Here is a 13,966-nt window from a genome sequence, read left to right as displayed (position 1 = left end):
CCTGTTTCCCTATCTCAAAAGTGTGATTTTGGGAAAGGAATTTCAGCCTTCTTTCTGTGCAAGACCTAGACAAGCCAGGCGAGCAGCTGCCACTTAGTTCCTGGGGTTGTCCTCCTTGATCTCATACCCTCCCTCCAGTGACAAAATGGAGGTCTGAAGTACAGGACCAATTTCCACACCCTTCTTGGAGTTCTAGTTACCTCCTATACAAACCATAGGTTTCCTTTTAGACACAAATAACTCTGTTCTGTGTCATGATTGCTCCCCTCGTGACTAAACCTTCTCTTGAGTAGTGGAATCCCTCAGGACTGGGAGACTCCCAAGGGTGACATTGGGATCCTATTTGGATGTACCCTGGAGGGACTCTTGGGTCCCTGATACCTATGAGTCTCACCAAGACATCCACCAGAGGATCTCCCAGGGAGCTGCCTCAGATGTAGCAGCTTCTAGAGAGAGGCTGAAGTAAGAGCCTCTTATAACTCAGGATCAGGATACTAAAACTGCGTAAGACACAGGTATGCAGGAGGGGTGTGTACAAGAGCTGGGAGCAGGCTGGCAGCATTGGTAAGATGATCCTGCTGAGAAGGTTGTGCCCACAGTACACTGCCAGTCATCACTGTGGTGTCACTCTGACCCTATAATACCTGTGCTGAATGGTGCTGGAATAGCAGGGCCCAGTGAAGAAAGGTCTTTGGCGAACAGCAGAACTGGAAAGTGTTTTTATTTTTAAAGCTGTGCAACAATCAGGCAAGTTACTCTCTCTGTCTCAAGTCCCTTTTATCTAAAAATTCCTAAATTTTAAAAGACTCATGAGGAGAAAACAATATAGCAGCAAAAAACTACTCTCTCTTTCTCTCTCTTCTTTAATCAGTCATGAGATTTAAACTTGGCCTGGATGCTATCCCTGAGCTCTTTTGCTCAAGGCTAGCACTCTACTACTTTGAGTTACAGCTCCAGTTCTGGCTTTCTAGTGGTCATTTGGAGACAAGAATCTCATGGACTTTCCTGCCTGGGCTGGCTTTGAATGGCAACCCTCAGATCTCAGCTTCCTGAGTAGCTAGGATAACAGGCATGAGCCACCAGCACCCAGATACTTCTTTTTTTGAACACTGTTATATGCAGAGAGTGAAGCAACTTTATATGTAATATTTCAGTGAACCATCCCAGCCACCTTTTGAGATGGGTGTTACTGGTATCACTGATTTCTAGAAGGTTATATAGATATACAGAGTTTGGCATCTTGTCCAGAGTCACTCTGCTAATTAGTGGTGAGAGCAGGCCTTGAATACAGGTCTAATCCTATTGCTGATGCTTTTATCCATTACCCTATTGACTGTCCCATGGTAAGTACTCAATGAAGATGTACCTCCCCAACTTAATTCCATCTCATACAACCCATACTTAGACTAGAAGAGCAGCTCATTGGAAAAAGATAAGAACTAACCATATGTTATTGATTTAATTTCTCCTAATTTCTACCTATTTGCTCATTTCAGTTAGCAAATCTCCAAGGAGAAGATTTTAGTTGTGATGGGTGTGACTAGGCTGGTAGAAATAAATGCACAAGGAACACTCTAAAGTAGTTTTGAAAGTGGAAGTGATGGGGAAATCACGAGGTGTCTGCCTTGTAGCCTCCTAGAGTCATTAATCCAATATGTACTAAGCCTAACCATTCCCTGTGCCTAGAAATGGAGATAGAAAGATGAAAATGTAAGGCTCTCCATCTGAAGGGCATTTTAGACTACAGTTTGTATTGGTAAAGGTGTGGGCTGTCACAGAAATATCTTCAAGGTACAAACAGAGACCATAGGAAGAAAAGAAATCACAGAGGACTTAGATGGTTTGAATTTTACCACAAGGAGAAACAAGGTAGGACATGTCAGTGAGAAGAATAACTTAATACTAGCACTGATGTTTATTGCTACAGTGTGGCAGGCATCTGAAATCCCATTTCATGTTCACAAAACCTTCCATATGTGCATCATTCTCTGTTTTATGGATGATGGAAAAGTGGTTTGCTGAGGTTAAGTGATTTTCTTTAGTTTGTGCTGTTGGTACATGGCTGGGTTAGGTTTCCAAACCTAATTGTTCTTTGACCTCAGAGCCTCTACTGAGGCTAGCCCAAGGCGAAAAACAGGAAACCTCTGGACACTGGTGGCTCATGCCTGTAATCCTAGCTACTCAGGAGGCTAAGATCTGAGGATCTTAGCCCAGGAAAGTCCATGAGATACTTACCTCCAATAAACCACCAGAAAACTGGAAGTAGCACTGTGGCTCAAGTGGTAGAGAAGCAGCCTTGAGCTGAAGAGCTGAGGGATAGCACTCAGGCCCAGAATTCAAGCTCCAGAACTGACAAAAACAAAAACAAAAACCAGTGAAATCCTATCCAAAAAGTTAATCAACGCAACATAAGGGCTGGTGGTATGGTTCATAGAGCCACAGTCATAGAGCACTTGTCTTAGTAAGTGAAAAACCTTCAGTTCTTCAAACAAAAAAAATGACAGGCAGACAGAGAGGGGAGGGGCGAGAGAGAGAAAAAGAGAGTGAGAGAGAGAGAGAGAGAGAGAGAGAGAGAGAGCACTCTGTTGAGAGCATTATAAATACAAGGAAAAGCCCCAGAACAGGTAAGCACAGTGGCTAGCTGTATAAGAAGCAAAGTTCAGTACCAAGGGGCTGGGAAGGTGGCTCAGTGGTAGATCGCTTGCTTTGCATGCATGAGGCCCTGGGTTCAATTCCTCAGTACCACATAAGCAAAAAAGAAAAAAAGGCGGAAGTGGCGCTGTGGCTCAAGTGGTAGAGCGCTAGCTTTGAGCTGAAGAGCTGAGGGACAGTGCCCAGGCCCAGAGTTCAGGCCCCATGACCGGACACCCCCCCCCCCAAAAAAAAGTTCAGTACCAAGGGTAGTTTCTTGGTACAAGGTAACTGACCACTGGGTGGCAGCCCTAAGACTCAGCTCATTTATACACACCTATGAAATACCAGTCACTGTTCTAAAGTCTAGTAACATGATGAATCAAAAAGACCAAAAGAATCCTGAATTCTTATGAGGTCAACTGAAAAGAATTTTAATTATATATTCCATTAGAAAGAAGCTGAATGGTAGAGGAAAAGAAAACAGGAGGCAGGGCTAGGGAGTATAGAGCTGTCCCATTTCAGACAAGATGGTCAAAAGACACAAGTCTTCCTTGGGAAGCTTACATCAGAGAGGACGTAGACCATAAAGAAATAGGGAGAAAGAATTTCCAACAGTGAACATAGAAAGCTCAAAAAGTTCTAAAGTAGGGGCATGCCTGGAGTGAGAGACAGCAAAAGGCTGTACAGCTGGAGCAGACAGAGAAGTAAGGAGCAGGAGTAAGGACCCCTTACAAGCCCGTCCTTGGCTTGTCTTCTGAATAGTACAAGAAGCCACTGGATTGGCATGATCAGTGATTGACACGATCACTCTACATGCTACTTAACATGATTGTGATTTCTCAAATCACTATAGTGACTACACTAAGGAAAGACTGTGAGGAAGGAGAGGAAGGTTAAGAATGTTATGATACTTCTGGAAAGAGAAAATGATGACCTGCAATTGAGGTAATGGTGGCGATGGTGAGAAGTGGTATTTTCTGATACATATGTATTTTCTGAGCGAGCTCAGAGAACAGAACATACATATCTTAGAAAATAGTACATATTTAGGAATATATATATGCATATATATGTGTATCTTTCAAAAGAACCATCAGTATCTACTGATCGATTATAAATGGGGGATGAGAAAAGGAAAAAAGTTGGAAAGACTTTGAGGTTCTTTTTCATGTTAGCCACCTCCCAGGACAAAATTGCAGTTAACTAAGTTAAGAAAGACTGGGAGGAATAGGTTTCCAGGAGACCAGAAGCTTGATGATAGAAAATGTTAAGTATAATTTGCTTGTTAGACAACATGGAGATAAATATCAAGCGTGCAATTAGATTAATTAAGAGATCTAGGAAGGAGCTAGATGCCAAGTTTCTTAGCATACAGTTAACACTGGAAGCCTAGGTTGAATTCACAATGAGAGTGAGGCTTCAAACTTAGATCCTTCTAACTTCTAGATTACAAAGTTTTTCTTCTAACAGGAACATTAATGTCAATTTTCTTATCCATATGAGGCCGAATCCTGTCCATGGTCTTATGTAGTATTTTTTACTTGAATTGGTAAATATCTCATATGTTGAAATCTGGATACAAGATTTAGGAAATTTTGGCCTGGGGATATGGCTTAGTGGTAGACTGCTTGCCTAGTATGCATGAGGACCTGGGTAGGATTCCTCAGTACCACATAAACAGAAAAAGCCGGAAGTGGTGCTGTGGCTCAAGTGGTAGAGAGCTAGCCCTGAGCACAGAGAGGCTCAGGGACAGAGTCCAGGTCTTGAGTTCAAACCCCAGGACTAGGGGACAAAAAAGATTTAGGAAATTTCAATGTTGTGAAATTGGTACTTTCCATCATCTAAAGTATCAATAGACCAAAGCACAACTTTATTTTCTTGCATAATGTCACCTAAAGGGGGCCTATGCAGTACCCAGCATCCTGCTAAACCCTTTATGAAATTTGGTGGTTTGGGAGACAAATTGTAGCTTAGTGTGGTAATACACACACACACACACACACACACACACAAGCAAAAAGCAAACAAAAAAAAAAACCATGAGCTTGAGTTCAAGTCCTGATTCTGTTACTTTTATTGATTTTCAACTTTGGATGCCTGGTTTTGCAGAAAGGAAAATTGGGTTGCTGAACTCACCGGATCACTTCATATAGCGCCATTTAATAAATGAGTGTTTCTTCTTTAGGGTCTGGAAAAGATCCACACCCAGGGGATGGTATTCAATAAAGAAAAAAGGACTGGTCAATAGCATGTTCTGTTATCTACACTGCTAACCTAGTAATGAAGTTGAGTCCAGACCAACATGAAGATCCATCCCCAATTTGCCACTCAACCTTCTCCTGTGAGCAGCGTAGCTGTGGATTCTGTCTGTATTGGTTTTTAAGAATTCTAGGACACATAGGCACTTCATTTCCAAGTAAATACATCCCATCCTTTGGATAAATGTTTGAGGCACATGCATGTGTTAAGACTACTACTCTAGATAATTCAAGTCACAGGAACCTTGGGAATTTTGCTAGGGCTAGACAAACCAACTCTTTGGTAGAATCCATCTGTAGCTATTCTACGCCAATTTGGACAGGATGCTTCCTGGGTGTGGAAATAGATAACTATTTTGGCTTCAGCCTCTGCATCTCTGGATCTTGTAGTCTTCTCCCACAGAGACTGCAAAAGCACTAGGATCATGGCCTCTTCTTTCCTCAGAAGGAAGGTTTTGCACAGTCGAGACTGGAAGAATCACAGCTCTGTAACTGAGTTTATCCTCTTGGGCTTCTCCAGAAATCCCAGGACCAACTGGATCCTTTTCTTCTTCTTCCTCTTCCTCTACTTATTTACAGTCCTGGGCAATGGGCTTATTGTTACCCTGATCAGAGTAGATGCACGACTCCACACACCCATGTACTTCTTCCTCAGTATCCTGTCCCTGCTGGATCTCAGCTATGCCACCACCACTGTGCCCCAGATGTTGGTCCACCTAGCAAGCAAGAGTAAGACCATCTCTTACGTCGGGTGTGTGGTTCAGATGTACGTTTTTCTGATGCTAGGCATCACTGAGACCTGGATCTTTACAGCTATGGCCTATGACAGGTATGTTGCCATATGCTATCCACTCCACTATGGAGTCCAGATGAGCCAAACTCTGTGTATCCTCCTGGCAGTCAGCTCAGCTCTTTGCGGTCTCATCTGTGCCCTTGTCTACACTGTCTTTGCCATGGATCTGCCCTACTGTGGCCCCAATGAGATCAATCACTTCTTCTGTGAAATTCCTGCTGTCTTGAAGTTGGCCTGTGCAGATACATCCCTCAATGACCAAGTGGACTTTATCTTGGGTTTCATCTTGCTTCTGATTCCATTATCCCTCATCCTGGCCTCGTACATCCGGATCTTCATGTCTATTCTAAGGATCCGTTCTACCCAAGGGCGAATAAAGGCCTTCTCCACCTGTGCCTCACACATCACTGTGGTCACTATGTTCTGTATTCCATGCATGATCATGTATATGAGGCCTGGTTCTGAGGCCTCCCCAGAAGATGACAAGAAGTTGGCCTTATTCTACAATGTCATCTCTGCCTTCCTTAACCCTATTATTTATAGCCTCCGGAATAAGGATGTGAAGAGGGCTTTCTTAAAATTGATTGGAGTGAGTGAGAATGTGCAATAGACCATAGACCATAAATGTCTTCGGTGCCTCTGGCCTATTATGTACATCATATACAATTTCACTCCTAAATAATAATGGCTAACTTTATTGTGCTCTTTCTCTATGACAGTCACTGTCTAAAGGCTTTCTATGTCCTTTATGAGAGGAGTCTTGCTATGTTGTTCAGGTGGATCTTGAATTCATGGGCTTAAGTAGTTCTTCTACGTTAACCTCCTGATTAGCTAAGGATATAGGTGTGTGACACCGTGTCTGGGTGATAATGTATTTATTATTATTTTAATTTGTACAGTACCTCTCAAGGTATTATCTCTTTTGTAGAGATAATCTGAAATGCCTATGTGTGATTGCTTTACTTTATATGCAAATGTAAAAATAAGACAATAAAATCTATCAAAATTACTCTAAGAAGAAGGGAAGAGGATGAAGGCGAGTGATGAAGATGAGTTTGATTGAGGTGCATTATACGCATTGTGGAAGCACCCCAACGAAACTCTTCCTTGTACAGCCAGTGTATATGAATAAAAATTAATTTTTATAAAAAGCTAAATAAAAAAGAGAGACACAAGGAAGTTAAATTTCCAAATGTCACTAAGGTAAAAAATAACCCAGCTGAGATTGAAACCCAGGGAGCCTAGTTGTAAAGCCCAGACTCGTAACTATCTTGTATGTCCTGTAACTCTCATGCAGCCAATGGAGAGTGAATGTGGTGGTATTGAGGAAAGTTAGAGAGATTTCGGACTCCAAGTAACAACCATGGGTTCAAATCCTTGAGGTCAAAGCCTTCTTGGGAGCTTTAGCTCTTCCTTACCAGGATTCTGAAGCCTAAGCAAACAGCATTGTACAATGCAATATTAACTTCTCAATAGATAGTTGTCGAGTGATTCCCCCGCCCCGCCCCTGCCCCCAACTTCAGCCTTATCCTTGAAGTCTGAAATCTTCCCCCACGTCAGCCTTCAGGCCTTCTTCACTTTCATGAACCCCTCTCCTATTTCTATCTGCCCCAACTGTGGCTCCAGGGTACCCAGACTTATTTACAAGGAGAGGTTTCCATAACTGACTTACTCTTAAATTTCCTTTGCTACCAAAGCCTTGGATCTTAGTCTTTGCTTAATTGAGATCTTGGGGTTGGCGAGCGGGGAATATCCAATGTGTCTGGAACTCAGTCTTCTATATAAAATGAAAAAAATGACTAGATTATTGGTTTTCCATAAAATTGTTTTTTTCTTTTAGAATGGCAGGTTTTCTTACTTTGAATTTATGATTATAACTGTGGTGTGCAGGGGGATTACAATTACACGAGTCAGGTAATGAGTACATTTCCCTTTGTCCAGTGTCTTCTATTCCTTCACTCTCACCCACTCCCTCCCTCCCACCTCCACCCATGAGTTGTATAGTTTACTTCCATCAGTGTCTAGTGAGCTCCACTGCTGAACTTTTTCACCCTTTTCTCTCGAGTTCTACACTCTCTCCCTCCCCATCCCAAAGATACACGTGTGAATACACCATACATAAAGAAAAAACACACAATCATCAAAAAATTAAAAAGAGATCTCTTACTTTCATATCTTGGAGTTCTTTTCACTATGTGTGTGTGTGTGTGTGTGTGTGTGTGTGTGTATAGTTTCATACAAATATAAAGAGGTACACAGGCATAATGCCTTTGTGTTTCTCTGCTAAGAGTGTCCTCTTTTGGTTTCACTGTGTGAGAGTATCTAGCACCCTGTATAATTTATCATATCCCGGTGTACTTTAATTCTAATTTCATAAAATTGTTGTTAACCTCAAATTAAAATGGACTTAAAACTTAAAATAATTGTACATATTACCATGAGAGTTATTGCCTTCAAAATAAGTACCTTACAAAATACTCATTCAATTATTAATAGTATAATTGTGATGATCAACTTTCATTTAGAAATTATGGCAAGATGGGGAATGAAGTCAGGGTCCTGCACTTGCTAGGCAAGTGCTCTACCGCTCAGCCATGCCTCTAGTGACTGTCAACTTCAAATGTTAAGGTCAGATTTATTATAAAGCTAGAAGGCATTGGAGGGATATTCATGGTGGCAACTGACTGCATGTAGAGAATTGTCTTCAGTCTACGGCCATATCACCTTCAACGTTTCTAATCTTGTCTGATCTCGAAAGCTAAGCAGGGTCGAGCCTGGTTAGTACTTAGATGGGAGAAATGTATTCAACACACACACACACACACACACACACACACACACACACACACACAATATTAGTGGGACACGATCATAGTATCAGTTGCCACATTAATTAGCAACAAAACAATTTCTAGTGTTATCAACACAGTTCAAATTTCTATGACTTCACATTTAATTTCAGACAATTATTAAATTGCTTTGGAAACAATGATACAAACCAGACCTTTTAAATAAGGTATGGTTTATTTAGAAAGGGTGTTGCAGGTAGCCCATCCTGACCTTGAACTTTTAATTCTCAGGACTTGGCCTCTCAGGTACTTTTTTTTATGACTTTCTGATAGGTTTTAATTAACAAAACATTCAAACTGATTTTAACTGATTTAAAAGAAGTCTTATTTGTAAACCAAGAATCATCTAAATGTGAAGAACCCCCCCACCAAAAAAAATAATAAATACTAGATCCATGCTTTGCTCATTAGCAACTTTCTCCAGAAGCTAAGCTTAGGTAGATTTCTGTCTAGAGTGCTCTTACAATTCCCCAAACATTGAAAGAATTTAAGTTCTAAGAACGTATGGGCCTGTGAGCTGAGAAGTTTCCAGTGGCAGGGTTTACTGTCTGGATGAAGAGCGCAGCCCCTAAGGAGGCAAGCCCTGGAGGAAGCGAAGCTTTGGGTTTCTGGAGACAGGAGTAGAATTGTCAGCAAGGCATGCTGATTGTGTTGCTTGGGGGATTGTTAAGAAAATTGTTTTGAGGTCACTAGATGGGAGCACCGGGCTCATTTGTTAGAACGAAAGGGGTTTTCTTGTGAGACTTCTCAAAGCACTAAACATTCACAGAGGGCCTACCCAACTCTACCAGCTCCTCTAGTCATTCTGTATTGGCTTCTTAGGTCTATTTGCATAGGCTAATTTTGTTTTTGTTTTGTTTTGTTTTTTGGGTCCGGTCGTGGGGCCTGAACTCTAGGCCTGGGCTCTGTCCCTCAGCTCTTCAGCTCAAGGCTACTACCACTTGAGCCACAGCGCCACTTCCGGCTTTTTTTTTTCTTTTTGCTTATGTGATGCTGAGGAATTGAACCCAGGGCCTCAGGCATGCAAGGCAAGTGCTCTACCACTGAGCCACCTTCCCAGCCCTGCATAGGCTAGTTTACCAAGAATACCTTCTTCTACCAGTCTCCAGATGTCTCCTCACTCAATTATGAAGGTTTTCCACAGGTCTCTTTTTTAGGGAGTTTCTTATTTTCAGTCCAGATGAAAGTTCCCCAGGAAATTGTTCTTTCAATGGCAGTGGGGTTTGAATTCAGGGACTTATACTTGCCAGGCAGATGCTCTACCACTTGAACCATGTTCCCAGCCCATTTGCTTTTCTTCTTTTTTTAGTTTATTTTTCAGCTAGGGTCTGGTCTCACTTTTGTCTGGGATTGGCCTTGGGCCCCAATCCTCTTACATCCACCTCCTGTGCTTCTGTTGTTTTTCAAATAGGGTCTCATACATTTGTTGGAACTTGGCTGTACTTTGGTTCTCCTATTTAACATTTCCTACATAGCTGGAATGATAGGCCACCACCATGCCTGGCTTTTTATTGGTTGAGATGAGGTCTCATGAAGATTTTCCCCACCATTGGCCTCAAACCACAATCTTCCCAATATCTGCCTTCTGATTAGTTAAGATTACAAGCATAAGCCACAGCTCCTCATGAACTCTGAACACCACCAACTTAAGCATTCAACAAAGCCTTACAAACAAATCCATACAAAGCTAAAACTTAACCTTGTGTCTCTTTAACAAAAAAATTACTAATCTGTCCTATAATACATCGTCATTAAGCTATTTTAAAAGTATTTTTATTATCTTTAAGTAGTTATACAAAGGAGTTGCCATTCAACAAAGCAGTTTATGAATACAGTGTGTCTTGATCAATGTTACCCCTTTCAATATTCTCACCCCACCCCTCCCACCCCTACCTCTTCCCTCACTTTTTGTAGTTGTTAGGATATGTATTTTTTTGTCATTTAACAAAGCAGTTTATGTATTCAATACATCTCGCTCTTTGTCATCCTTTCAACATCTTCACACCTCTTTGACCCACCCCTTCCCTCATTTCTCAGTTCTGTAGTATATAATAAATTCTCCCCCCTCTCCCCACTTCATTAGTCTACCCACCTCCCCTTCTTGCAAGTTTCCATTTCCTGGTAGTTATTTTGTTGGGCTTTGACTTAGTCTTTCTGAAGAATTATACTACTTGAAGTCTCTATAGAGTCTATTACATACTTCTGTTAATTCATTTGTAACTATTTCACTAAGCTATTTCAAGTGCAAAAAATAATAGAGACAAACAAACAAGAAAATCACCTGTACAAACTCAGCAAAAACTGAGAATAGAAGGCAACTTCTTCACTATGAGGAAGTTTTTGTAGATAAAACCTGCAAAATTCTTTGCAAATAATGATGAAGGACTTAGTGTTTTCCTACTAAATCTGAATAAAGTGAGGATGTTTGCTCCCACTGTTCCTATTTAAAGAAACTCTGGAGATCTTACTAAGACAAGGAAGGAGGAAAGAAAGAATAAAATTGTCTCTATTTGCTAACAGCCTGTCTCTGCAAAACTAAAGCCTACAAAGTTTCTACATAAAAACCTCATTAGTCTCAGCACTTGCAAGGCTAAAGCAAGAGGATCTCAAGTTTAAGGTCAGCCTAGCCTACATAGCAACTCTTAAGGCCAGACGGATAGGTATGATAAGACCTGTCTCAAAAAAAATTGGACTGAAGGAGCAAGCCAAAATTCTTGGCTGTTTATCCAATTTCTCTATGTTAAGAGTCCCCTAACCAATGTTTAAGAATAAAATGCCTGAAGGTCTTTCGTGCACATTTTATACATTAAAGTCATGTCATGGTGCTTTACATGTGAATGTAGCATGAGAAGAGCTTTGTATTGACAGATAGCATTTCTATTTCTCAGTGATGAAATGTGATAACACCTCTTCCATCTAACTAGAAGTCAAACTCATCAGATTTTATTTTTTTATAATTTATGGAAGGTGAAGTTTAGGTACTGGCAGACTTCTAATTGGCTTCTTCAGATCCAGTGATTTAAATGTAGCCAGTCTGTTGGAATTTCATTGTTGAAATTCTATTTGTATATATACCTGTTAGCTAATCTGTAAATTGTAATAAATAAATATATTTGTTACCATTAAGAAAAGAAAAAAACCTTATTAGAACTAATTAATGAGTTTAAGAATGCTTATACAAGTAAAACTCAAGGGATTTAACTAAAGCAATGTTGAGGAGTTACAGCTGTAAACACCTATATTTAATTTTTAAAAAATTTTCTTTAGTAAATGCTTATATATTAAAGAGCAGTATAAAGACTTCCGTTCAATAACCCTAAAAAAGTACATACAGAAAATCAAACTAAAAGTAAGTAAGCAAATGAAGGACATAAAGATCTGAGTGGAAATAAATAAAATAGAATTGAAAATATTTGAGAGTAGAAAAAAAACTTGAGAATATGAGTGAAATTTATTTAAAAGATGAGAAAAATTGACAACCTTATAGCTAGACCAGTCAAGAACAAAGGCAAGAGATAAACTACTAAAATTTGGAGTAAGAAAGGATATTACTATAAATTTTACCTCCTCCCCAGAAAAAGATAGTAAGAAGGGAAAGAGAATAATAAAATGAATAGTATCAAAATCTATGTATGAAGATGGCATAAGGAAGCTTACTAAAAACATCTCAACAATAAGAGGAGGATAAGGGAAGAGATAGGAATTGTTCTGATTAAAATATAACATGTACATGTGTGAAATACTGTGGTGAAACCCTTTAGTTCAATTGGATACACTAACAAAGTAAATGACAGGAGAGCAAAGCAGGTCTTGTTGGAGGAAGCAGGAATTAGAGGGAAAGGGGAGGTGAACAGAGAGAGTGAATGAAGATGAAGACTGTTAAAGTAATTTGCATGTACGTGTAAAAATAGAAAGAGACCTGTTGAAATTGTTCTAAGGATGAGGGGAAGATAAGGAAAAGCGTTAGAGGGGGTGCTATTGATAAGGGGTATATATCCTTTCATGCAACTAAAGTTTACTATTAAAAAATCTTAATTCAAAAAAAGACTATAGCCAAGTGCCAAAGGCTCATGCCTATAATCCTAGCTACTCTGTGGGCTGAGATTTAAGGATTGCAATGCGAAGCCAGCCAGGGCAGGAAAGTCCATGAGACTCTCCAATTAACCACCAGAAAACTGCAACTGGAGTTGTGGCTCAAAGTGGTAGAGTGGTAGTCTTGAGCAAAAGAGCTCAGGGACAGCACCCTAGCCCTGATTTCAAAACCTCCAACTGACAAAAAAGAAAAGAAAGAAAAAAAGAATTTTGAACACCAAAAACCAGTAAGCATTATGGAAATAAGTTAAAGGTACTCTAGAAGAATAGAAAACATTCCCTGTCTGCTGATTGAGTGGCTTGTTTTTTGGATTTGTTTTGTTTTTTTGTCGGTTGTGGGGCCTGAACTCTGGGCCTGGGCACTGTCCCTCAGCTCTTCAGCTCAAGGTTAGCTCTCTACCACTTGAGTCATAGCACTACTTCCAACCTTTTCTGCTGTGGTGCTGAGGCATCTAACCCAGGGCCTCATGCATGAAAGGTAAGCACTCTACCACTGAGCTACTTTCCCAGCTGATACTTCCTTTTTTTTCTAGGTCTTGGGGCTTGAGCTCAGGGCCTGGGTGCAGTCCCTGCAGGACTCAGCTTTTCAGCTCAAGGCTAGTGCTCTACCACATGAGCTACAGTGCCACACACTTCCAGCTTTTTCTGCTTATGTGGTGCTTAGGAATCGAAGCCATGGCCTCATACATGCAAGGCAAGCACTCTACCACTGAGCTACCTTCCCAGCCCCTGATTGGGTGGCTTAGTATTTTTTATGTGACAATACTCGCTAAAAATACATTGATTCAACATAGATCCCAATCAAAATCCCACTCCCTTTTCAGTCAATTTCTTCTGAAATTGACAGACTATTCACATGAGAATTAAGAGATCATTCTTTATGACCCTTGGTGGTCTCCTCTGACATGCCTCTCCAGCCCTTAGCATGCGTTTATTCCAATTGATGTTCACGCATCTTTTTTTTCTGGTCTGTGAAAGGGAACAGGCAGAAATTATAGGGATAAGGGGCCCTTGAATCAGGACAGGCAGGGGTCCTGGGTGTGAAGGTCTTTCTTGGGTATAAGGCTGCTGAGGTGACGTGTGTGCTCAGGGCTTGGGAGAGTTGTAGAGAGACTTGGAGAAGCCCATGACACAGAAGGCTCATTAAGAAGCTGTGTGATTTGTCCTCCCTGAGGACCAGGAGCAGAATGACAAAGGAAGACAGAGCAGGTTCTTGGTTCATCCTTCACACACAGTCCTGGGCCAGGTAAGGAGGGGAGAGGAAAGGGTAGAGGCCTGAGGAAGGCAGTCCTCACACCTGAGTAGTCCCCACCTGATCATCCCTAGCTAACACTGTCCTT

The 13,966-nt window shown here is 40.9% G+C and overlaps 1 protein-coding gene across 1 annotated transcript; it reads left to right on the top strand.

Moving 5' to 3' along the window:
• The first annotated feature begins 5,317 nt into the window (after window positions 1–5,317).
• LOC122103850 (olfactory receptor 2A5-like) lies at window positions 5,318–6,295 on the top strand. Its single transcript, XM_042674541.1, has one exon. It carries the CDS (start codon window positions 5,318–5,320, stop codon window positions 6,293–6,295), a length of 978 nt encoding a protein of 325 aa, XP_042530475.1.
• The last annotated feature ends 7,671 nt before the right edge of the window (window positions 6,296–13,966 follow it).

The sequence above is a fragment of the Dipodomys spectabilis genome, unplaced genomic scaffold, assembly GCF_019054845.1.
Source record: "Dipodomys spectabilis isolate Male_0828 unplaced genomic scaffold, ASM1905484v1 ptg000002l, whole genome shotgun sequence".
Lineage (NCBI taxonomy): Eukaryota > Metazoa > Chordata > Mammalia > Rodentia > Heteromyidae > Dipodomys > Dipodomys spectabilis.
Note: the sequence above shows the minus strand (reverse complement) of the source record. Positions and strands in the feature narration are given on the sequence as shown.

Bases quoted from the DNA above. Each gene is read 5' to 3' on its own strand.
- LOC122103850 (XM_042674541.1), top strand. From the start codon at position 5,318: ATGGCCTCTTCTTTCCTCAGAAGGAAGGTTTTGCACAGTCGAGACTGG.